At 39.7% G+C, this 27,016-nt stretch overlaps 1 protein-coding gene across 1 annotated transcript in view; it reads right to left on the bottom strand.

Moving 5' to 3' along the window:
* The window catches only part of mthfsd (methenyltetrahydrofolate synthetase domain containing), a gene marked incomplete at its 5' end in the record, with an annotated part of 71,342 nt that extends 46,907 nt beyond the window's left edge, over positions 1–24,435 (bottom strand). The window contains 4 exon segments of the mRNA XM_026257460.1: positions 23,701–23,813; positions 23,888–23,978; positions 24,061–24,174; positions 24,322–24,435. Coding sequence (XP_026113245.1) covers positions 23,701–23,813; positions 23,888–23,978; positions 24,061–24,174; positions 24,322–24,435 — 432 coding nt within the window.
* Between the last annotated feature and the right edge of the window lie 2,581 nt (positions 24,436–27,016).

The following is a 27,016-nucleotide window of genomic DNA, read 5'->3' as shown; positions in this document are numbered from 1 at the left end:
CTGACTCGACTCAGGAGGGTCAACGGTAACTAACTCTGACTCTGGAAGGTTGACGGTGACTAACCCTGAATCTGGAGGGTCCATAAACACCTGACTCAACTCAGGAGGGTCAACCGAGACCTGACTCAACTCTGGAAAGTCAATGGGCACCTAACTTGACTTGGGAAGGTCAACAGGAATCTGACTTGATTCAGGAGGATCAACTGGAACATGACTCGACTCTGGATGGTCAGCAGGAACTAGCCCTGACTCTGGAGGGTCAACGGTAACTAACTCTGACTCTGGAAGGTTGACGGTGACTAACCCTGACTCTGGAGGGTCCATGAACACCTGACTCAACTCGGGAGGGTCAACCGAGAACTGACTCAACTCTGCAAAGTCAATGGGCATCTAACTTGACTTGGGAAGGTCAACAGGAATCTGACTTGATTCAGGAGGATCAACTGGAACATGACTCGACTCTGGATGGTCAACAGGAACTAGCCCTGATTCTGGTGGGTCAACGGTAACTAACCCTGACTCTGGAAGGTTGACGGTGACTAACCCAAACTCTGGAGGGTCCATGAACACCTGACTCAACTCAGGAGGATCAACCGGGAACTGACTCAACTCTGGAAAGTCAACGGGCACCTGACTCGACTCGGGAAGGTCAACTGGAACTTGACTCAACTCTGGACTGCCTGTGGAGACGTGAGGCACCTCGGCTTCGGGCACCGCCTCTGGAACGGCCTCGGGCACCGCCTCGGTCACAGCATTGTTAGCGGCCTCGGGCACCGCCTTGGTTACGGCATCGGGAGCGGCATCGGGCACCGCCTCGGCCTCCGGAACAGCATCGGGCACCGCCTCGGCCTCCGGAACAGCATCGGGCACCACCTAGGCTTCCGGAACAGCAACGGGCCCTGCCTCGGCATCAGGCACCGCTTTGGGGACGGCAGCGGCCTGCTCGGGCACCACCTCGGGGACGGCTGCGGCCTGTTCGGGAACGTCCTCCTGGATGGCAGCGGCCCGCTCGGGAACGTCCTCCTGGACGGCAGCGGCCCGCTCGGCAACGTTCTCCGGGCTTTGAGGAACGGTAGACGCCTGTCTCCTCCTCCTCCGCCCTCTATGATGGCGAGTCGGTGGCACCTTGTCTGGAGACTCAGGCGTTGAGTCGGCCATCTTGTGCTGTGGCGTTGGACCGGCAGCCATCTTGGGCAGTGGCGTTGGACCGGCAGCCATCTTGGGCATAGACGATGGACCGGCGGCCATCTTGTGCGGTGGCGATGAGCTGGCTGCCATCCTGTGCGGTGGCGCTGGACTGGCGGCCATCTTGCTCTGTGGCACTGGGCTGGCGGCCATCTTGGGCAGTGGCGATGAGCTAAGCGGCCATCTTGGGCAGTGGCGATGAGCTGGCGGCCATCTTGGGCAGTGGCGATGAGCTGGCGGCCATCTTGGGCAATGGCGATGAGCTGGCGGCCATCTTGTGCGCTGGCGCTGGACAGGCAGCCATCTTGCTTTGTGATGCGGGGCTGACGGCCATCTTGTGCTGTGGCCCTGGGCTGGCGGCCATCTTGGGCAGTGGTGCTGGACTGACGACCACCTTGTGCTTTGACGCTGGGCTGGTGGCCATCTTGGGCAGTGGCTCTGGACTGACGGCCATCCTATCGGAAGAGACAGGAGTGGCTGGGGCATCCCACGGAAGCCGATGCTGCAAGTAGCACACAAACTCCCAGAACCCGAATGTGTCCAATTGATCCAGTTCCTTCTGAGGAACCAGGTCATCCAGTCCAGTGTTGAAATAGTCGTTGTAGCCCATGCCCTCGGCCAGGGACCAAAACACCAGTGCCATGGCACCCACGTCATTGCCCTCTTGGTGGAACGAGGTCAACTTTAAATATTTATCCCTCCGCTCCACCATGCTGGTTGGGGAGGAGACATGAAAAGACATACCGCTGGATCTTGGTTGATGGAGTCAATCAATCAATCAATCACCTTTATTTATATAGTGCTTTAAACAAAATACATTGCGCCAAAGCACTGAACAACATTCATTTGGAAAACAGTGTCTCAATAATGCAAAATGATAGTTAAAGGCAGTTCATCATTGAATTCATTGATGTCATCTTTGTTCAGTTGAAATAGTGTCTGTTTTAATTTGCAATCAAGTCAACGATATCGCTGTAGATGAAGTGACCCCAACTAAGCAAGCCAGAGGCGACAGCGGCAAGGAACCGAAACTCCATCGGTGACAGAATGGAGAAAAAAACCTTGGGAGAAACCAGGCTCAGTTGGGGGGGCAGTTCTCCTCTGACCAGACGAAACCAGTAGTTCAATTCCAGGCTGCAGCAAAGTCAGATTGTGCAGAAGAATCATCTGTTTCCTGTGGTCTTGTCCTGGTGCTCCTCTGAGACAAGGTCTTTACAGGGGATCTGTATCTGGGGCTCTAGTTGTCCTGGTCTCCGCTGTCTTTCAGGGCAGTAGAGGTCCTTTCTAGGTGCTGATCCACCATCTGGTCTGGATACGTACTGGATCCGGGTGACTGCAGTGACCCTCTAATCTGGACACAGACTGGATCTGGTGGCCACGGTGACCTCGGAACAAGAGAGAAACAGACAAATATTAGCGTAGATGCCATTCTTCTAATGATGTAGAAAGTACGGTGTTATGTGAAGTGTTCCGGTTCCAGTTTACCTAATTAATGCAGCCTAAAAATCCTTTAACGGATTTGGATATTAAAAGCATATTAGTATGTTATGTGTATGCCAGGTTAAAGAGATGGGTCTTTAATCTAGATTTAAACTGCAAGAGTGTGTCTGCCTCCCGAACAATGTTAGGTAGGTTATTCCAGAGTTTAGGCGCCAAATAGGAAAAGGATCTGCCGCCCGCAGTTGATTTTGATATTCTAGGTATTATCAAATTGCCTGAGTTTTGAGAACGTAGCGGACGTAGAGGAGTATAATGTAAAAGGAGCTCATTCAAATACTGAGGTGCTAAACCATTCAGGGCTTTATAAGTAATAAGCAATATTTTAAAATCTATACGATGTTTGATAGGGAGCCAGTGCAGTGTGGACAGGACCGGGCTAATATGGTCATACTTCCTGGTTCTAGTAAGAACTCTTGCTGCTGCATTTTGGACTAGCTGTAGTTTGTTTACCAAGCGTGCAGAACAACCACCCAATAAAGCATTACAGTAGTCTAACCTTGAAGTCATAAATGCATGGATTAACATTTCTGCATTTGACATTGAGAGCATAGGCCGTAATTTAGATATATTTTTGAGATGGAAAAATGCAGTTTTACAAATGCTAGAAACGTGGCTTTCTAAGGAAAGATTGCGATCAAGTAGCACACCTAGGTTCCTAACTGATGACGAAGAATTGACAGAGCAACCATCAAGTCTTAGACAGTGTTCTAGGTTATTACAAGTAGAGTTTTTAGGCCCTATGATTAACACCTCTGTTTTTTCTGAATTTAGCAGTAAGAAATTACTCGTCATCCAATTTTTTATATCGACTATGCATTCCATTAGTTTTTCAAATTGGTGTGTTTCACCGGGCTGCGAGGAAATATAGAGCTGCGTATCATCAGCATAACAGTGAAAGCTAACACCATGTTTCCTGATGATATCTCCCAAGGGTAACATATAAAGCGTGAAGAGTAGCGGCCCTAGAACTGAGCCTTGAGGTACTCCATACTGCACTTGTGATCGATATGATACATCTTCATTCACTGCTACGAACTGATGGCGGTCATATAAGTACGATTTAAACCATGCTAATGCACTTCCACTGATGCCAACAAAGTGTTCAAGTCTATGCAAAAGAATGTTGTGGTCAATTGTGTCAAACGCAGCACTAAGATCCAATAAAACTAATAGAGAGATACACCCACGATCAGATGATAAGAGCAGATCATTTGTAACTCTAAGGAGAGCAGTTTCAGTACTATGATACGGTCTAAATCCTGACTGGAAATCCTCACATATACCATTTTTCTCTAAGAAGGAATATAATTGTGAGGATACCACCTTTTCTAGTATCTTGGACAGAAAAGGGAGATTCGAGATTTGTCTATAATTAACTAGTTCTCTGGGTCCTTCTGTCCTTCTGTGACGATTGGGTATTAGGAAATCACAAGGAGAGGGTAGATCCAATTGCTGGTATGATGTTTAATAACAAAAAGGGTAATACAAAATAAACAGTCTTGGGAGAAAAACAAAACAAAAGAGGAAACCGGATGAAACGGAAGGTTAAAATCGGAGGAACGAGAAGGCAGGGGTAAGTCTCGGGAGACGAGAACATATCACACATAGGGTAAGGACTCCATACAAACAACAGAGAAGGACAGCTATTTATAAGGAGACTAACGACAAAGGATTGTCTGTACCTGTGCGATTAATTGGAGTGCAATTACTGTGGAGACAGGACCAGACTAGAGGAATTAAAGTGCCTATGGTGAAGTGCCTAAGGAGAAGTGAGCTCACTAGGGAACACCCAGGAAAACAGAGACTGACAGCGTGATAGGTACAGTATTGTTCAAAATAATAGCAGTACAATGTGACTAACCAGAATAATCAAGGTTTTTAGTATATTTTTTATTGCTACGTGGCAAACAAGTTACCAGTAGGTTCAGTAGATTGTCAGAAAACAAACAAGACCCAGCATTCATGATATGCACGCTCTTAAGGCTGTGCAATTGGGCAATTAGTTGAAAGGGGTGTGTTCAAAAAAATAGCAGTGTCTACCTTTGACTGTACAAACTCAAAATTATTTTGTACAAACATTTTTTTTTCTGGGATTTAGCAATCCTGTGAATCACTAAACTAATATTTAGTTGTATGACCACAGTTTTTTAAAACTGCTTGACATCTGTGTGGCATGGAGTCAACCAACTTGTGGCACCTCTCAGCTGTTATTCCACTCCATGATTCTTTAACAACATTCCACAATTCATTCACATTTCTTGGTTTTGCTTCAGAAACAGCATTTTTGATATCACCCCACAAGTTCTCAATTGGATTAAGGTCTGGAGATTGGGCTGGCCACTCCATAACATTAATTTTGTTGGTTTGGAACCAAGACTTTGCCCGTTTACTAGTGTGTTTTGGGTCATTGTCTTGTTGAAACAACCATTTCAAGGGCATGTCCTCTTCAGCATAGGGCAACATGACCTCTTCAAGTATTTTAACATATGCAAACTGATCCATGATCCCTGGTATGCGATAAATAGGCCCAACACCATAGTAGGAAAAAAACATGCCCATATCATGATGCTTGCACCTCCATGCTTCACTGTCTTCACTGTGTACTGTGGCTTGAATTCAGAGTTTGGGGGTCGTCTCACAAACTGCCTGTGGCCCTTGGACCCAAAAAGAACAATTTTACTCTCATCAGTCCACAAAATGTTCCTCCATTTCTCTTTAGGCCAGTTGATGTGTTCTTTGGCAAATTGTAACCTCTTCTGCACATGCCTTTTTTTTTAACAGAGGGACTTTGCGGGGGATTCTTGAAAATAGATTAGCTTCACACAGACGTCTTCTAACTGTCACAGTACTTACAGGTAACTCCAGACTGTCTTTGATCATCCTGGAGGTGATCATTGGCTGAGCCTTTGCCATTCTGGTTATTCTTCTATCCATTTTGATGGTTGTCTTCCGTTTTCTTCCACGTCTCTCTGGTTTTGCTCTCCATTTTAAGGCATTGGAGATCATTTTAGCTGAACAGCCTATCATTTTTTGCACCTCTTTATAGGTTTTCCCCTCTCTAATCAACTTTTTAATCAAAGTACGCTGTTCTTCTGAACAATGTCTTGAACGACCCATTTTCCTCAGCTTTCAAATGCATGTTCAACAAGTGTTGGCTTCATCCTTAAATAGGGGCCACCTGATTCACACCTGTTTCTTCACAAAATTGATGACCTCAGTGATTGAATGCCACACTGCTATTTTTTTGAACACACCCCTTTCAACTAATTCAACTAATTGCCCAATTGCACAGCCTTAAGAGCGTGCATATCATGAATGCTGGGTCTCATTTGTTTTCTGAGAATCTACTGAACCTACTGGTAACTTGTTTGCCACGTAGCAATAAAAAACATACGAAAAACCTTGATTATTCTGGTTAGTCACATTGTACTGCTATTATTTTGAACAATACTGTATGTTATCAATATACAGTGTTATACAATGTAAACAGTATAAAATACATCCAGTATTTTATATCATACAAGTTGTTTCTTGAAATACTACAAATGTAAAAAATGTAGGATGTAAAATGTAACAAAATATGATTTCAAATAAAGGTCATTGATGAGACCTCTCTTTTTTTGGTCATTTAGGCAGGTGAGTATATATAGCCTATATAATAAATAGTCAAGTCATGTCACCTTTTTTATATAGTGCTTTAAAAAGTAAAAAGATTGTGTCAAAGCAAGTGAACAACATTAAATAGGAAAACAGTGTGTCAATAATGCAAAAAAAAAAAAAAAAAAAATCGCTGAATTCAGTGATGCCATCATCTCAGTTCAGTTTAAATAGTATTTGTGCAATCAACTCAACGATATCGCTGTAAATGAAGTGAAACATATAACATATAACTTTTTTTAGCAGTGGTTTCCTAGCAGATATTCTACCATGAAGGCCTGATTCACACAGTCTCCTCTTAACAGTTGTTCTAGAGATGTGTATGCTGCTAGAACTCCGTGTTCCATTGACCTGGTCTCTAATCTGAGCTGCTGTTAACCTGCGATTTCTGAGGCTGGTGACTCGGATGAACTTATCCTCCGCAGCAGAGGAGACTCTTGGTCTTCCTTTCCTGGGGCGGTCCACATGTGAATCAGTTTCTTTGTAGCGCTTGATGGTTTTTGTGACTGCACTTGGGGACACTTTCAAAGTTTTCCCAATTTTTCAGACGACTGACCTTCATTTCTTAAAGTAATGATGGCAACATTCGTTTTTCTTGTTTTCTTGCCATAATACAAATTTTAACATTCTATTCAGTAGGACTATCAGCTGTGTATCCACCTGACTACTGCACAACACAACTGATGGTCCCAACCCCATTTATAAGGCAAGAAATCACACTTATTAAACCTGACAGGGCACACCTGTGAAGTGAAAATGATTTCAGGTGACTACCTCTTGAAGCTCATCAAGAGAATGCCAAGAGTGTGCAAAGCAGTGTAGCAGAAATGACTCGAACTCATGGGCGTAGGTTTGGTCTCAGCTTTGGTGGGGACACCCCCATAACCCCCCCCCCCCCCCATTTAATTGTGATTTAGTATAACTGTATAATCTTAAAAATGCACTTTGAAAAAATAAAAATCTGAGACTGTGTAATGCTGAACAACCAAACGTTTTCAGATAAATTATGTTCATTAGCATTTACACTAACAAAAAATACTCTGCCACAAGGAAACAAATCTAATTTAAAGCTGCAAGCAGCAATGAACGGGCCCCCGCACACGGGCTCACCACCACCCGGTGCCCAAAGGAAGAACAGTGAATGTTGGGCCATATGCTTATAAAATAGTAAATATTTGCGCCACATTACCTGCTGCAAACAGGTGGCGCTATGATTAATATTGAATATTGGCATGTTAATCTCTTCAGGCCAGGACTCTTACCAAAAATGCAAAGTTTCGGGCAGATCAGACATCTCAAGTTTAAGTTAATATAAAATAAGTAATTTCCTGTTACCAGCAGGTGGCTCTATACTTATAGTTGAATATTGGCCTTTAGTTGTGTTCAAGCCAGGACTCTTATAAAACATGAAGTTTGGGTCAGACTGGGAATGCTGGTATGCATGAGTTACAACAGCTTCTCGTTTCATAGTATTAATAGCATCCTTTAGCACATAGTAAGTGTTGCTAGCATGTTTTAGAATATTTCTAGCATGATTAGCACACAATGGAATATTTTAATGTGTTACAAATAGTGCATAAGTGTTAAACATGACATTTTTTTTGCATGGAGTCCATAACCGTCTTAAATATGCCACTTCCTGTTGCCATTAGGTGGCGCTGTGACTATAATCGAATACGGCATGCTGATGTGTTCAGGAAAGGACTCATCAAACTTGTTAAATTTGGGGAAGATTGGACTCTGTATGCCTGAATTACAGTAACTTCCTGATTCACTGCAGTATTATGCTGCTTTAGCATTTAGCTAAGTGTTGCTAACATGTTTTAGTATGTTTCTAACATGCTGCCAGTTTCTTTATCACTTGCTGGCACGTTTTAATATGTTGCTAGTAGTCCATAACAGTGTTACACATGACACTTCCTGTTGCCAGTAGATGGCGCTATGACTATAACGGAGTACGGGCATGTTGATGTGTTCAGTACAGGACTCTTGTCAAATGTCTGAAGTTTGGGGCAGATCGGACGTTGCTAGCCTGAGTTACAGCAACTTCCTTATTCAATGCATTAGTTGCATTCTTTGACACTTAGCTAAATGTTGATAGCATGTGTTATTATGTTTCTAGAATTTTGCCAGCCTATTTAACTCTTTTTGACACATTTTAATTTGTCCCTAGGAGACCATAACAGTGTTAACCTTGTCACTTCCTGTTACCAGCAGGTGGCACTATGACTATAACTGAATTTGGTCATGGGTGTTTGTTCAGAACAGAACACCTATCACACGTGTGAAGTTTGGAAGTTTGAAGATCGGATATTGCTTGCCTGAGTTACAGACACTTCCTTTTTCACTGCCTTAGTAGAATGCTTTAACACTTAGCTAAGTGTTGCTAGCATGTATTAGTATGTATCTAGTATGTTGCCAGCCTATTTAACACTTGTTGATGCTTTTTAATATGTTCCTAGGAGTCCATAACAGTGTTAACCTTGTCACTTTCTGTTACCAGCAGGTGGCGCTATGACTATAACTGAATACGGGCATGCTGATGTGTTCAGTACAGGGACTCTTGTCAAACATGTGAAGTTTGGGGCAGATCGGACGTTGCTAGCTTGAGTTACAACAAATTCCTTATTCAATGCCATAATTGTATGCTTTAACACTTAGCTAAGTGTTGCTAGCATGTTTTATTATGTTTCTAGCATGTTGCCAGCCTATTTAACACTTTTTGACACTTTTTAATTTATTCTTAGGAGTTCATAACAGTGTTAACCTTGTCACTTCCTGTTACCAGCAGGTGACGCTATGACTGTAACTGAATTTGGTCATGGGTGTTTGTCCGGAACCGAACACCTATCACACATGTGAAGTTTGGGGAAGATTGAACATTGCTTGCCTTAGTTACAGCAACTTCCTTATTCAATGCATTAGTTGCATTCTTTGACACTTAGCTAAATGTTGATAGCATGTGTTATTATGTTTCTAGAATTTTGCCAGCCTATTTAACTCTTTTTGACACGTTTTAATTTGTCCCTAGGAGACCATAACAGTGTTAACCTTGTCACTTCCTGTTACCAGCAGGTGGCACTATGACTATAACTGAATTTGGTCATGGGTGTTTGTTCAGAACAGAACACCTATCACACGTGTGAAGTTTGGAAGTTTGAAGATCGGATATTGCTTGCCTGAGTTACAGACACTTCCTTTTTCACTGCCTTAGTAGAAAGCTTTAACACTTAGCTAAGTGTTGCTAGCATGTATTAGTATGTATCTAGTATGTTGCCAGCCTATTTAACACTTGTTGATGCTTTTTAATATGTTCCTTGGAGTCCATAACAGTGTTAACCTTGTCACTTCCTGTTACCAGCAGATGGCGCTATGACTATAACTGAATTTGGTCATGGGTGTTTGTTCAGGACAAAACACCTATCACTTGTGTGAAGTTTGGGGAAGATCGGACATTGCATGCCTGAGTTACAGCAACTTTCTGTTTCACGGCGAAACATCAAATTTGTCATGCCGCCAGGGACACACCCCTTGACGAAAACTCAAAACCTTCGCAATTTAACATCACAATGATCTTATGATGACCCTCACCAAATTTTAAGATAATCTGATTAAAACTGTAGGAGGAGTTTGTCAAAGTACGAGACATGAAAATGGAAAAAACTGCACAAAAATCATACAGGAAATTCAAAATAACTTACTTCCTGTTGGGTTTTGGATTTTGTACCAAGATACTTTTTTGTAGGTAATGGTGTGTTACATGTGTGTACCGATTTTCATGAATGTACGTGAAACACAGCTCGAGATGCACTCCATTGAAATTTAACAGTTGGTGCTATCGAACCATTTTGCCACACCCACTTCTGAAACCTATATCAGATGTAAATTTTCGCCAGTCCTGATGCGTGTGCAAAGTTTCGTGAGTTTTGGAGCATGTTTAGGCCCTCAAAAATGTGCTTCATTACGGAAAAGAAAAAGAAGAAATATAGCTGCAAGCAGCAATTACGGGGCCAAGCACTCCAACGGCAAATGTATGAGCTAAGCATGGCCTGGAGCATCACACCAAACGCATTAATGAGCAATAACAGCAATTTTAGGATTATTGTAATTGAAATGGATAAAAAAATATATAAATACCACCTCTAGCTGCATGATTACTTGGCTTATCAAGTTTGACCAATAGGTGGCGCTGTTATAAAATTAATTTGGTGCACTCGGTTTGACTTTTCAATGACACACACAAAGTTTGGTGTTAATATGCCTAAGCATTCCAGAGATACAGCCTCAAGTTTCATTTTGTCATTGTGCCTCAAATTCGTCGCTTTGGTATGCAAAAACGGTTTTGTCTATCGACACAAAATCTATAACTTTGTGTCAGCATAGTCTGAAGATCATCTGATTCAAATTTGGTGAAAATCGGACCTACGGTTCATGAGGAGTTTGAAAAAGTAGGTTTTCAACATTAATCAAAATGGCGGACAGGAAGTTCAGCCAAATAAGGAAAACTTGGTATCTATGTTCTCGGCTTGACCCAAGGAATCTATTAAGATCAGCGTCATGTCAATAGCCAGATCTATGGCCAATTTTCGCATAATTGGTATCAATGCTCTCGGCATGACCCACAGAATATAGGGAGACCATTTTAATTTTAATAGTCTAATTTATTCAAAAGTTATTAGCATTTATGTGATATTTCATTATAACTCTTGGCCACAAGGTGGCGCTGCCACCAAACTTTTTGAGTGCCTTCAGGGCATGGAGCCGAATATTTTTGTAATTATTTTCGTAACGATACGATGCTGCGTTCAAAAAATACAGCATTTTAAAACATAATTCAAAATGGCCGACGCCTAAAATGGCCGACACGGGAAAATGTTATATCATTTGACTCAACATGATGCACTGAATCTAAAGAGACCAGTTTTGTGATTTTTGACCAAGCCATTCAGAAGTTATAAGCCAAAATATGCATTTTTCATATCTCCTGACCACTAGTTGGCGCTGGGTCGAAACACTGCAGGTAGTCTCAGGTCATGGTTATAATAACACACACCAAGTTTGGTCTCATTATGCCAAACCGTTGCTGAGATATAGCCTTACATGCATTTTTGAGTGCTTTTCGTCAAATTTGTACATGTGTCATTCGACAACGGTTGGACGAATCAACTTGAATTCCATAACTTTTTGCCAGCATGGTCTGAAGATGATATGAGTTTATTTTCGTGAAAATCGGACTAACCGTCTAGGACGAGTTCGAAAAAGTAGGTTTTTCGAAAAATTTAAAATAGCGAAAAAACTAAACCTTGCGATTTTTGAATTTTGGGATTCATTCGAATTGGCTTGAGCCAAGGATTCAGAGGAAAATGAATTCCATTTTCTGGCTTACAGTTCAAAAGTTATTAGCATATAAACATTAAAAATGTTTGGACAAGTAGTGGCGCTAGAGAGTTGGAGTTAGAGACTTCAAATTTGCTATAGTTAATGTTGGGACTGTCCTCTATCAGTGTGCCAAATTATACAACTTTCCCGCAATCGGTTCTATGGGCTGCCATAGACTTGCGGCGGAAGAAGAAGAAGAAGAAGCAGAATAATAATAACGCCAACGGAAACAATAGGTGTCTCGCACCTTCAGTGCTTGGCCCCTAATAACGCCAACGGAAACAAAAGGTGCCTCGCACCTTCGGTGCTTGGCCCCTAATAAATATAGCTGCAAGCAGCAATTACGGGGCCAAGCACTCCAACGGCAAATGTAGGAGTTAAGCATGGCATGGAGCATCACACCAAATGCATTAATGAGCAATAACAGCAATTTTAGGATTATTGTAATTGAAATGGCTAAAAAAAAAAAATCATAAATACCACCTCTAGTAGCATGATTACTTGGCTTATCAAGTTTGACCAATAGGTGGCGCTGTTATAAAAGCAATTTGGTGTACTTTGTGTGACTTTGCAATGACACACACACAAAGTTTGGTGTTAATATGCCAAAGCATTCCAGAGATACAGCCTCAAGTGTCATTTTTTCATTGTGCCTCAAATTTGTCGCTGTGGTATGCAAAAACGGTTTTCTCTATCAACACAAAATCCATAACTATGTGTCAGCATAGTCTGAAGATCATCTGATTCAAATTTGGTGAAAAACGGACCTACGGTTGATGAGGAGTTCTAAAAAGTAAGTTTTCAACATAAATCAAAATGGCGGACCAGAAGTTCAGCTTACTTTGGCATATTTGGTATCTATGTTATCGGCATAAGCCAGGGAATAATTTGAGCACAGTTTCATTCAAATAGGCTAATGCCATAAAAAGTTATTGACATTTTTTATAGTGTAATTATTCATGGTTAATGAATGGTTTATTACTCTTGACCAATAGGTGGCGCTGTTACCAAATTTATGTGGCATGGTCTGTGTGAGGTGGCGATGACACATACAAAGTTTGGTGCAAATATGTCTAAGTGTTGCAGAGATACAGCCTCAATTGCATTTTGGCACCCTTCCAGCAAATTCGTTGATGCGCTAAATGAGAACCGCTTCGTATATCGACGCAAAATCCATAACATTTTGCCAGCATGGTCTGAAGATGATCCATGTCAAATTTGGTGAAAATCTGACTAACGGTCTAGGAGGAGTTCGAAAAAGTAGGTTTTCAACAATCAAAATGGCGGGAAAGGAAGTTCAGCCAAATAAGGAAAACTTGGTATGTCAATAGCCAGATCTTTTCAAAAGTTTTTAGCCTTTATGTAAATTTAGTTGTAACTTTTTTACATAATGTTTCAAAATATTTTGAGTATCTTCAGGGAATCGTGTTGTTGGCACAACATAAGTGCATTGAAGTCAATGGGAATTTCATGTTTTGTTCTATTATAGCGCCACCAAGAGACTCAGTCCCACCATTTTTTTTGTGTGTCATCAGAGTGAGCCCATACATATGCGTGTCAATTTTGGTGAAAATATCTCAATTCACGTCAGAGTTATAGACATTTATATGAAAAAACACGTAAAAATTTACTGACTCTTGACTTTGATTGAATATTACTAACCCTTACTATCAATATTTTTTCATTTGGGCATTGGTGTTTAGCTATCGACCTATGTTTCCGAACTTCTGACGGTGGTTTCTTCTCGATCAGACAAGCGGTTTCGAAGATATAGCCAAATGTTTTTTAAGCGCTAAATCACAACGCTACACAAACCTTAAGGCGAAACCTAGCATGCTTGGTATCGTAGGACTCGGTAAGGTTTCAGGAGTCTAATTCGATGAGTCTCGTGAAAATAAGTCGACCACACCCAAAGTTATAAGCATTTTAAAAAAGATGATCACCACTAGTTGGCGCTGTTTAGAAACTTCTCACACACCTTCAGGACATTGTGCTGATGACCCATACCATGTTTCGTAAAAATCCGTTGATGCGTTCTAAAAATACAGCATTTTAGCACAAAATTCAAAATGGCCGACAGTCAAAATGGCCGAAATGGTAAAATTGGATATCAGTCGACTCGGCATGTTGCCCTGAATCTAACAAGACCAATGATTTTTGGACAAACTGTTTAGAAGTTATAAGCAAAAATAGCAATTTTTCATATCTCCAGACCAGTAGGAGGCGCTGCACCAAAACGCAGCATGTAGCCTCAGGTCATGCTTGTTATCACTGCATCATGCACAAATGGCAGCTCCAGTCTCGCATTACAGATCTCAATCAAGATCATTTAGAAAGGTTTTTAAATGACAAAACACACTTATTTACACATTTATGAATCAGAATATCAGATTGTTCATGACACTGTATGCAAGTTTGTGAATATAAAAAAAAAGCAAAAACGAAATAAGTGATCCATCCGTCATACAGTGTTATTGTAGAAGCAGTGTGTCATGTGACAAGCCTGACGCGTCGCCATGGAAACAGTAACTGTGCATTCACACCGCCGTCGTCGAAAGCATCAAAAATCACTCTACATGAACGTAATTTAATGCCAAATAGATTTGCATTCGCAGGGAAGGTGTTGTGGAAGTTTATATAAAACTGTAAGCGTAAATTAAATTTGCATTTGGAAGATAAGCTTTGTAAAGGTGTAAATTGCATTTCAAGCATAAAGAAAAAAAATTCTTCGCACAGCTCCACATCTATAATCATATTTGCTGATGATACTGTGGTTCTGGGCCTCATTCACAACACTAATAAGACATCATACTTGGATGAGGTTGAGAAATTAACATCATGGTGCCAGGACAACTGTCTCTCTCTGAATGTGTTAGCAAAACTAAAGAAACTGATTGTGGACTTCAGGAAGAGACAAAAGCAGCCCTATACACCTCTTATGATCAGTGGGACACCTGAGGAGAGGGGTGAGCAGCTTCAAGTACCTTGGTGTAAACATCTAAGAGGACTTGACTTGGACTACACACATTCAAACACAAGTTAATAAAGCCAGGCAAAGACTGTACCATCTGCGACAGCTGAGGAAATTCATGGTCTCACCAGCAATCCTGATAGCGTTCTATTCAGGGGCTATAGAAAGTGTATTGACTCTGTGTGCATCTCAGTGTGGTATGGGAACAGCTCCAGTCAAGACCGCAAAGGCCTGCAGAAAGTTGTGCGCTTAGCTTAGCGCATCTCCAGGTCTGCTTTCCCCTCTCTGCAGGACATATACCTCAAACGCTGTAAAATCATCAAGGACTCTATCCACCCCAGTAACCATCTTTTACCTTTGCTGCCATCTGGTAAGCGCTTTTGTAACCTGATGGCAAAAACAGAGAGACTCAGGAGTTTATTCCCCCAGACCATCAGGCTCCTAAACTCAAAACCAGCCTCTTAACATCTACATGTCTCCACTTAATATTCACATTATCATCAGTAAGATATTCATCATTCACTACCTCACATAGACACATATGACACACTGCACATTTGCCTCTTGTACATTCCTGTGTATCTTAATATTTAAGATTACGGTTTACTTTCATGAACATTATTTTGCGTTCAAATTTAATTCTACAATATACATTTTTTATATTTTATTCTTATATTTTTATTGTTTACTTTTGTTTAATTCTTTAATAGCTATATTTATGTATATTTTAATCTGTGTTGTTTTCTTTAATAATTGCACTGTCAAAGGAGCAGACCTGACTCACATTTCACTACTGGTTATAAATGCTGTATATAATTGTGCATGTGATGAAAAAAAAAAAAAATCACTGTCCATGTTTGCAAATCACTGTTCACAGGCTTGCAGTAATTTTGACCGTATTTGAGCGAAAACAACGTGCCAAAAGTGTAAGTGCAGAAAAATGGAAGTCAGAAGAATATTATCTATATATATCTATATATATATATATATATCTATATATATATATATAGATATATATATATATATAGATATATATATATATATATATATATATATATATATATATATATATATATATATATAGAGAGAGAGAGAGAGAGAGAGAGAGAGAGAGAGAGAGAGAGATTATAAGCAACAGGAGAACACGTCATCCTCTCCTTCGTCTTCATTGACTGTTTTGTTTGAAGCGTACAGTGTTTAGGAATGAATGTTTCTCACCAGAGGCTTTGCTCTGACACCTGCAGTTCACACGGCTCGCATACGGTTTTCTGTATGTAGTGAAGAGCAATCGCAAGCGTTCAGCTCTCGAGGGAGTTGGATGTGCTCTGCTGCGCTCATTGTGATGCATTTGCAAGACTCAGAGGGGATGTATTTCACTATTTACCAGAGTTTGTAGCAACATTTGCATGAGTTCGCCTCTCGTGGGAATAGCAATACATATGCGGCAGCAGTTTTTGCTCACACTTGATTTCGGTGATAATCTTGCAAGTGGTTGGAGCGAGTCTAGCTCCCGCGGGAGCCGAATACATGCTTCGCGTTGTGTCGCGGTGAGAACATGTAAAGGATCTGACAGGAAATTTCTGACCTGTCTAACTAAAACTTGATCGCCAACTTCCAAAGTAGAATCAACAACAAGTCTGTCAAACATTATCTTGTTTCTTTCAGCATTCTTGAGTGCATTGATGGTGGAAATTTGATAGCTCTCCTCAAGGTGCTTTTTAAGTTTTGATACATATTGGGAATGGGTAAGACACTTTCTGATGGTAGGGAGACTAAAAGCTAGGTCGATGGGGAGGTGAGGCTGGCTTATGAACATTAATTCTTAAGAGCTTTACCCTGTTACTTAATTTTTTTATGCAATTAAACACATGAGCGATAGGCTTATCGAAGTCATGCCAGTGAACTTTTTGTTCATCATTCATGCTACCTAACATGTTCAAAAGTGCATTGTTAAATCTTTCCACGGGATTAACATGTGGATGATAGGGTGTGGTTTCTCTTTTTGATTCCAGAGAGGGCACACAGCTCTTTTATAGTATGTGACTCAAAATCACAACCTTGTGGTTTCTTGGATTTTCAAGATGTAAGGTCAAGAACTTATCTATCCTCTCTTGTTTCTTTCTTGATACAGCATCTTTGTTCACTTCATGAGAATGTCTAGATAAGACATCATCATCAAGTTTAAGTTTTCCTGCCCGATACTGTGAACTGACTTCCATAAAAGGTAATTGTGGAACTTTTCAGTCACAGCCCACTTTAAAGCAAGAAATTTGAGTTCTCATTGAATGACAAACCCCTAATCTTTTCTTCCTCTTCCTGGTATACTGCCACTCCTAAACCCGTTGTGTTTGCATCCGTGTGCAAAATGAACAGGAGTTTAGGATTTGCAAAGCCTAAGATAGGAGCATATGTAAGTTTGTCAATGATTTCATCAAAAGCATGCTGACAAGTAGCTTTCCATCGCTGTTTGAATGTCTCTCTTGGGTTAAAGTATTGACCATTCATCTCTCAAGTCTTCGTCAATTTGCAAAGCAGAGAGCATCCATAGGTGAGATTGTTAAGGGGTTTTACTATTTTAGAAAAGTCTATTATAAATCTCCTGTAATACACCGCAAAACCAATGAAGAACCTGAGTTCCTTTAAGTTTGTTGAACTTTTTTGTTTTTAGGGCCTTGATCTTATCAGGATCCGTCTCAACACAGTTTTCAGACAAAATGTGCCCTAGAATCCTCACCGATATCATCGTTATATTTGTCCCGTGACAACTTGAGACCGTAGTCTTTCAGACATTGGAGAACTCGCAAGAGACTATCCTCGTGATCTACTGTAATGGTTTCTCACCAGCATTTTGAAATATGCTCAGAAACTTTGCAAAGGGCTCATCTCCGTTCTCCACCAAACCGAAAGCTGAGTCCAGGAGCTCAAGATAATCACTTCGAGGGGAATAAGGACTTTACAATATCAGCTGCAGGTGGGAGGAGACTGTCTAAAGTCAGTCAAGAGGAATTAAACATTGAGTTTCTTCACTTCTCATAATATGCTCAACTACTAAGCATTGCACTTCAGCTGGAGTCACATCACTCACTGTTACTTTCAGTGGTGTGCTCACATCAGCATTGGACCTTGAAGATGATGTTCTAAACTGTGGCAAAGAATTATTAGATTTTGGATGAAAGACGCCTGACTCATTACGGCAGATGGTCCGCTCTACTACTCATTTCTGGGAGCCTTTGTAGCCAGGCTCCGTTGCCAGAAACTCAGATTCAGTATGAAAAAAATATATTATTTTTATATTTATTTATTTTATTGTTTTTTGTAAGTGCATTTATGGATGTTATTTGGACCAGTTAGGTTTGACTATGGAGCATGAAAATAAAGGCTTGAGCCAATAAAGTATTGTGTTTTCTTTCTCCCCCTCTCTCTCTCTACATTTTATATATATATATATATATATATATATATATATATATATATATATATATATATATATATATATATAAAGATAGATAAATAGACACACACACAGAGTTGTATAAAAGAAAAAGAGAAAACAATAATATACCGGTATCACAGTGTACAAATGTCAGATTGTACAACAAATACAAACCCTGCAGGTGCACCTCTTAAACACACTAAATATATCTATAATGTATCTAAGTATGTAAGATCAGTTCAGTTACTCTTCCCCTTTAATGACATTTGTAACTTACAAAAATCACAATGTAAATCAATTAAGTTTCACAAAGTCAATAAAGACCCAATCCAATGATGTCTCAGTTTCTTTCACACTTAAACTGTCAAGTCAAATAGTCCCTATCTTTAGTCTCTTTAACTTAAAACAGTCAGAGAAACAACAACAACAAAAAAACAGTTCAACATTAAATCCACGCCACGTGATTGGGCAAAATTTTTTAAATATATACAGGTACTGGTCATATAATTTGAATATTATAAAAAAGTTGATTTAATTAATTTCATTCAAAAAGTGAAACTTGTATATTATATTCATTCATTATACACAGACTGATATATTTCAAATGTTTACTTATTTTAATTTTGATGATTATAACTGACAACTAAGGAAATCCCAAATTCAGCATCTCAGAAAACTAGAATATAAATTAAGACCAATACAAAGAAATGATTTTTAGAAATCTTGGCCAGCTAAAAAGTATAAAAATGAAAAGTTTGAGCATGTACAGCACTCAATACTTTGTTGGGGCTCCTTTTGACTGAATTACTGTAGCAATGCGGCGTGGCATGGAGTGGATCAGTCTGTGGCACTGCTCAGGTGTTATGAGAGCCCAGGTTGCTCCTATAGTGGCCTTCAGCTCTTCTGCATTGTTAGCTCTGGCATATCGCATCTTCCTCTTCACAATAACCCATATTTTTTCTATGGGGTTAAGGTCAGGCGAGTTTGCTGGCCAATTAAAAACTTTAAAAAAAAATTAAAAGCTTTAGCACTGTGTGCAGGGCCAAGTACTGTTGGAAAATGAAATCTGCATTTCATTCCTTGCAGTTGGTCAGCAGCAGGAAGCATGTAGTGCTCTAAAACTTCCTGGTATACGGCTGTGTTGACCTTGGACCTCAGAAAACACAGTGGACCAACACCAGCAGATGACATGGCACCGCAAACCATCACTGACTGTGGAAATTTTGCACTGGACCTCAAGAAATGTGGATTGTGTGCCTCTACTCTCTTCCTCCAGACTCTGGGACCCTGATATCCAAAGGAAATGCGAAATGTACTTTCTTCAGAGCACATAACCTTGGACTACTCCGCAGCAGTCCAGTCCTTTTTGAAGTGAGGCACTTCTGACATTGTCTGTTGTTCAAGAGTGGCTTGACACAAAGAATGCGACAGCTGAAACATGTCTTGCATATGTCTTTGTGTAGTGGTTCTTGAAGCACTGACTCCAGATGCAGTCCACTCTTTGTGAATCTCCCCCACATTTTTGAATGGGTTTTGTTTAACAATCCTCTGCAGACTGCGTTTATCCATGTAGCTTGTACACTTTTTTTCTACCACATCTTTTCCTTCCCTTTGCCTCTCTATTAATGTGCTTGGACACAGACCTCTGTGAACAGCCGGCCTCTTTTGCAATGACCTTTTAAGTCTTGCCCTCCTTGTGCAAGGGGTCAATGGTCGTCTTTTGGACAACTGTCAATTCAGCAGTCTTCCCCATGATGGTGTAGCTTACAGAACTAGACTGAGAGACCATTTAAAGGCTTTGCAGGTGTTTTGAGTTAATTAACTGATTAGAGTGGGGCACCAGGAGTCTTCAATATTGAACCTTTTCACAATATTCTCATTTTCTGAGATATTGAATTTGTGATTTTCCTTAGTTGTCAGTTAAAAACATCAAAATTAAAATAAATAACCATTTGAAGTATCAGTCTGTGTGTAATGAATAAATATAATATACAAGTTTCACTTCTTGAATGGAATTAGTGAAACAAATCAACTTGTTGATGATATTGTAATTATATGACCAGCACTTGTATGTCCCTTAGTCCAGAAGAGAATTTTCCCATACCTTCAACGGTGAAGATGAAAAAAAAAATTAAAAAAATATTTTTTACCCATTTGAAGTCTCAAATTTATGACCCCCCCCCCCCAAAAAAAAAAACTTATGAATTTAAAGAAAATAATAATAATAATACAATTTTATGTATTGTGTGTTTTATCATTTTCATTATTTTTTCAACTTTTTTTGTGACCTGCGGGTATCGCTATTGGACAGTGTTCCTGCTTCCAGTTTGCCTTGTTGCTGTTTTGTGACTGTAGCTTTGTTTTGCTGTAGAATCTTTATATCTTTATATCTTTCTATCACTCTGTTGTTTAAAGTGATAAAATCTGCATCGCATTAGCACATGTTAGTTTGTGATTAGCATTTCCATTCATGCCTATAACGGTTTTCTCTCTCCTCTTTCTCGATACTATCTCTCTCCGGTTTTTAACAAGTTCAAACAACTGTGGTAAGAATCTTTCATCAAGCACGGTGAGTAATTGCTTCTCCTGCTATTGTTATTTGCACTGCTTGCCAGATGTATAGTTTATCTATTTATGTCGGTGATGAGGGATTCACGTGACAAATGCAGGGAAATAGTTAGGCAGAAAGAGAAGATTTCAGAATTAGAGACATGCATCCAAATTTTAATTGAGGACAGTAAGAATGTGAGGGCTCTAGATATGGCATTGGATGCGTCTAGCTCAGGGAGTCCTATACATTGTTTGGTTCCGGTAACAGAGCCACCACAGCATGGCAACTGGGTGACAGTGAGGCGGCACAGTCGCGGATCAAAACAGCACTTCTGTTCTGATCAAAACATTACACAGGTTTTCCCCACTTAAGCCCCTTTCACACTGCAATTCTGTAAAATACACGGGTAATGTGTTCCGGCATTTGTTCCCAGGTCACTGGATTTTGCACTTTCACACTGCCAGTGATTACCCAGAATATGTGCTCACATTCACACAAAACCCATAAAGGTCCTGTAAAGACACGTGACATCAGGGTGTGACGTGTAATTTATGAGTCGAAAACGCTAGGCACGTTAACTTTCACATAAGCTGATGAACCATCTCAGCTTCAGCATGGATAATGGGGAACTAACTGACATCACTCTAAACTCATCGCTGCAGCGGAAATGGCATAAAGAAACTCTACCTCAGTGTGTATCAGTCTCTCCTCTCTTCTTTCTCTGCAAATGTCTTCACCGCTAAAACATCATACTGCCACACCAAAATTAAGAACTGTTGTGATGCTTGGACACTCTTCAAAACTTTCTATTCTCTTCTTAATCCGCCTCCACCTCCTCCTCCATTGCCTCTTACAGCTGATGACTTTGCAGTTTTCTTCACAAATAAGACAAGAACCATCAATGACCAATTATCCACACCTCTTACTGAGGATGACTTCACAATGACTAATGCACATTCTCTCTACTCCTTCTCTCCACTCTCAGAGATGGACGTTTCCAAACTTATCCTGTCCAATCATCCTACTACTTCTCCAATTGATCCATTCCCCACTTGCCTCCAAGCGATTTCTTCTTCAGTCATACCTTCACTTACTCACATTATCAACTCCTCTCTTCACTCTGGAACATTTCCCTAAGCATTTAAGCAGGCTCGGGTAAGCCCACTGCTTAAGAAACCATCTCTAAATCCAGCACTTCTAGAGAACTACAGACTAGTATCCCTTCTTCAATTCATTGCAAGACACTTGAGCGAGCAGTGTTCAACCAGCTCTCTATATTCCTTGTACAGAACAACCTCCTGGACAGCAACCAATCTGGCTTCAAAAGCAACGACTCAACTGAGACTGCTATGCTCTCGGTTACTGAAGCCCTGCAACTGGCAAGAGCAGCTTCAAAATCCTCAGTACTCATCTTGCTGGACCTGTCTGCTGCTTTTGACACCGTTAATCACCAGATTCTCCTGTCCAACCTCAGAAAGATGGACATCTCTGGAAGCACACTCCTGTGGTTTAACTCCTACCACTCTGATAGATCCTTCAGGGTGTCTTGGAGGGGTGAAGTTTCTAAGTCACAACAACTTGCTACTGGGGTCGTCAAGGTTCAGTACTTCACCACTTCTATTCTCCATCTACATGACATTATTAGGATCTGTCATTCAGAAGCATGGCTTTTCTTATCACCGCTATGCTGATGACACTCAAATCTCCTTCTCATTCCAACCCGATGACCCGACGGTAGTTGCTAGCATTTCAGCCTGTCTGAGTGACATTTCTAGCTGGATGGATGACCATCACCTTCAGCTCAACATTACTTAGACAGAACTTCTGGTGGTTCCAGCTAACCCATCATTTCATCACAACTTCTCTATACAGTTGGGTTCGTCAACCATAACTCCTTCCAGGACAGCCAGAAACCTAGGAGTTGTGATGGATCATCAGTTAGGCTTCACAGACCATATTGCTACAATGACACGGTCCTGCAGATTTGCCTTATGCAACATTAGGAAGATTAGACCCTCCCTGTCAGAGCAAGCCACCCAACTTCTTGTCCAAGCTCTTGTTCTCTCCAGATTGGACTATTTTAATGCTCTCCTGGCAGGCATTTCTGCATGTACTATCGAATCTCTGCAACTAATCCAGAATGCAAGTGAAAGAGGTTTAAAATCACTCTCAAGGATCTTTTCCTGGACTGTGCCCAGCTGGTGGAATGACATCCCAATCTCAATTCGAATGAGTCTTTACTCATTTTCAAAAATCATCTAAGGACATTTTTCGTCAGCACTTATGTCTACCATATTCTTTAGAAAAAACAACAACAACAACCTGGCTACGTGTTCTGTACTAGACTAACTGAGACTTGTCATGGCACTTGTATACTGTTGTTGTTCTCTTGTTGGTCTGATTGTTTCTATTGTTCTCATTTGTAAGTCATTTTGGATAAAAGAATCTGCTAAATGATTCAATGTAAATGTAACAGTGTAGAGATATGGTGGTCGGCTCTATTTTCATTCAGGCAGGCACAATTCGGTAAATTAGCCAAACAACTGCTATGCCCACCCAAGTAACCATCCAGAGCAAATATATGGAAGCACGAATTAGCCTCAGCACGACAACACTTTATAAAAAAAATCTATCTATCTATCATTAATACCTTCTTATTTCAACAATGTATTTCAAACATAAATCCATTTTAATCATAAAAACTTAAGAAATAGTTTAGTCTGCTTTGGTTTAACAGTAAAATTGGGAATTATTACAATGTTTATCTCAAACTATAAATCTGAAACCGTTGTAGTGGGACAAAGGTTTAATCAAATCCACAAAAAGACTTCAATCTTTATCTTACAACACTTTAAAGTAAATCCTAAGCTTTTCTGGTAAACTTCGAGATCTTTTAGGAGTTATACATATTCTTTAATATTAATTATTTATTAATTATCATTTAAAGGTTTAATACTTGACATTTTTCATTGGATTCACCACTATGAGTAAAACCGGAGAGTTATTACATAACATATTACTAACCTGGCAATCATGAACAATGGTGACTACCACCGTGGATTCGCAAACAGCTCCCATGCATGCCATCATAGCATATTCCAGGTCCGCAAAACCTTCACCTTTTCCAATTCTGTAGCCTATAGACATTAAATAGCATCAATTCATTAAGAGAAGATGCAATTCTCAAGTTATCTTAAGATGTAGAACTTACCTTTATTAGATACAGCCACTGATCCAACTACGACCAGATCCACCTGAACCTTGTCATCTAAACCGACTGGGACACTCATCTCTTTAACACCCTTAAGCACAAAGAATTTAAACTCAAACAGATGTAAAGGACTGCAGACGCACAACCCATCATCTGAATACAGATAACTTCACCTGAGACGTAGAACAAACACAAAGTTCTTTTTTGGTTGCACCTTTTGGTGTAACTATCCTGTTAAATAATCCAGTTTTTAGCCGAGGGGTTGGAACAAGTAATGTTTTTCTGGCCTGTATTCAAAACATAAAATGTGATTATGTTATAAAATTAAATTAATTTTGTTAAATTATACATACAATGCAGAATACCAAACAGGCTGACGATGTACATTTGAAAATGCGGTCTGTATTTGACAGCAAGCAATCTGAACAAAATACCTGCAAAGAAGCTAGTCTAACCCCCTCTAGTGGTTTATCAGGAGCTACTTTGACCACAGCAGCGTTGGTGAAGGTGTCTAGCAGTGGCACCTTTCCACATGCCTTCAGTGCACCCTAAAATTGGGGACAGCAGGATAAATATCACTTCAGTGGATCTTACTTCTAAAGTACTTCTAAAGGCTGTTCCTGAGATCTGTCTGGATTCACTTTAATCACTGTTGGATCTAAACTTGTGCAGCTCTAGGGGCCTATAACAGGCATAAGCTGCTTCCTAAAACAAGAGTCCACAGAATCCTTATATAACAGATGTGTGTTAAAATATTTGAGTTGCTTTATTAAGTACAAAACTTTATTGTTGGCATTTTTCTTTTTTGTTTCATATTATTTCCCTGAAATGCCATTAAGTAGGCAACTCCATTTCAAACACAAACACACATTTCTACATTTTTTTTTTCTACATTTAAGCATTTATTTACATATTCATTAAAATTTCTACATTTATTTCTACATTTCCTAGTACATACATTAGGGTAATGAGGAGGACCATAACTGAGCCAGAGCAGGAGAGGGGTAGGCTTTGAGGTCACAGTGACACCTTGAAGTGTATCCAAACAAAATACAAGTGTAGCTGCAAAGTGAAACTGCTGGTTTCGTCTGGTCAGAGGAGACATTAATTCATGATTTGGCATTCATCAAAATCAAACCTGCAATAATTAAATGTTAAATAACAAAAATTTATCTAATCCCATTTTAGTTACCAGTGTCTTTGCTGCTGACCTTTGATGATCCAGTTCAACCATACTAATAAGCAAAAATGACTTTAGATAAAATAACTTTTCTTAATGCTGAAGACTGTTGAACTTTCGTCTCTTGCGTTCTACTGTTTTCATTCAGACTGAGGTTTATTCATCACACTTTTTGGTGTGAAAGGGCTTTCACATTTGCTATAAATATAACTTCTAATATTAAAACAATCAAGCCCTGCTCAAAAGTAACCTGAAAGTAACACCAAAGTAATGTAACGGATTACTTTCCATAAAAAGTAACTATGTAACATAATTAGTAACATTTTTAGGGAGTAATGCATTACTTTTAAAAGTAATTTTCACCAACACTGGTCAAACCTGATTCACTGTAGTTTTTCAACAAGCAGCACTTGAGATGATCCCATCATGCTCACAGTGTCAATAATATCTACAAAGATATAAGCATAATTTCATTATGTAGTCTACTTTTAGTTCACCTGGCGAAATCGAGGCAATCTCTAATTTAGCAGTTTGGCTATAGACTTATATCCTATATCAGTCCAGCGATGAAAATATTATGAACAAAGTAGCCTTTTCAGCTTCTTATCAACTGCAAGTTTAAATTAGGTATATTTCAGATTTTAATTATTTAACTACTTGTAACCCAAGACATGAGAGTTAGCAGAAATCTTTGTTGTGTTTTGAATTTAGTTTTAACATGAGAGAGCACCGAGTTTACCTGTCGGAGAGCAGCGGGCAAACAAAAAAAACAATAAAGGAGATGACTACTTGGTCTTGTAAATATCATCTGTGTTTAATTGCAATATATAATATGAGTAAGTTTTATCATTTGTAGGTATTTATAAATGCAGGCAATTTTTAAACTGAGCAAGAAGAGGCAAAAGAGCAAACGATGGAACAAACAGATTTGACAAAAGGTTATTCCATATTAATTTATGAAGTGAACACACATGAAGAATTTGAGAAACTGAAAAGAAGTTTCAACATCTGGAAATGCGGTTGGAAATTGAAAAGATCCGGGCAGCAATGGTAAAACAAACAAACAAAATCTCAACATTTCCTAACTAAAACTCATATCTTTGACAGTCATTTTATTTTAATTATTATATTGAATTTATGACTGAACAATGGCTTGTTAGATACAGAGAGCATGAGCTAATTGAAAAGAATATCTTTGTCACTGTACAAGTACAGGTGCTTCAATTAATTAGAATGTCGTGAAAAAGTTCATTTCAGTAATTCAATTCAAATTGTGAAACTTGTGTATTAAATAAATTCAATGCGCACAGACTGAAGTAGTTTAAGTTTTGGGTCTTTTCATTGTGATGATTAAGGCTCACATTTAATAAAAACTCACCAAAATCACAATCTCAACAAATTAGAATACTTCATAAGAGCAAAAAAATAAATAAATAAATCATAATAAATATAGCTGCAAGCAGCAATTACGGGGCCAAGCACTCCAACGGCAAATGTAGGAGCTAAGCATAGCATGAAGCATCACACCAAATATATTAATGAGCAATAACAGCAATTTAAAGATTATTATGATTGAAATGGCTAAAAAATCTAAAAATACCACCTCTAGGAGCATGATTATTGGCTTATCAAGTTTGACCAATAGGTGGCACTGTTATAAAATCAATTTGGTGTACTTTGTGTTACTTTTCAATGACACACAAAAAGATTTGTGTTAATATTCCAAAGCATTCCAGAGATGCAGCCTCTAGTGTCATTTTTTCATTGTGCCTCAAATTCGTCACTTTGGTATGCAAAAACGGTTTTGTCTATCGACACAAAATCCATAACTTTGTGTCAGCACAGACTGAAGATCATTTGATTCGAATGTGGTGAAAATCGAACCTACGGTTGATGAGGAGTTCGAAAAAGTAGGTTTTCAACATAAATCAAAATGGCGGACCGGAAGT

The sequence above is a fragment of the Carassius auratus genome, unplaced genomic scaffold (assembly GCF_003368295.1).
Source record: "Carassius auratus strain Wakin unplaced genomic scaffold, ASM336829v1 scaf_tig00214324, whole genome shotgun sequence".
NCBI classification, from domain to species: Eukaryota; Metazoa; Chordata; class Actinopteri; order Cypriniformes; family Cyprinidae; genus Carassius; species Carassius auratus.
This window is presented reverse-complemented; position numbering and strand designations above follow the sequence as displayed.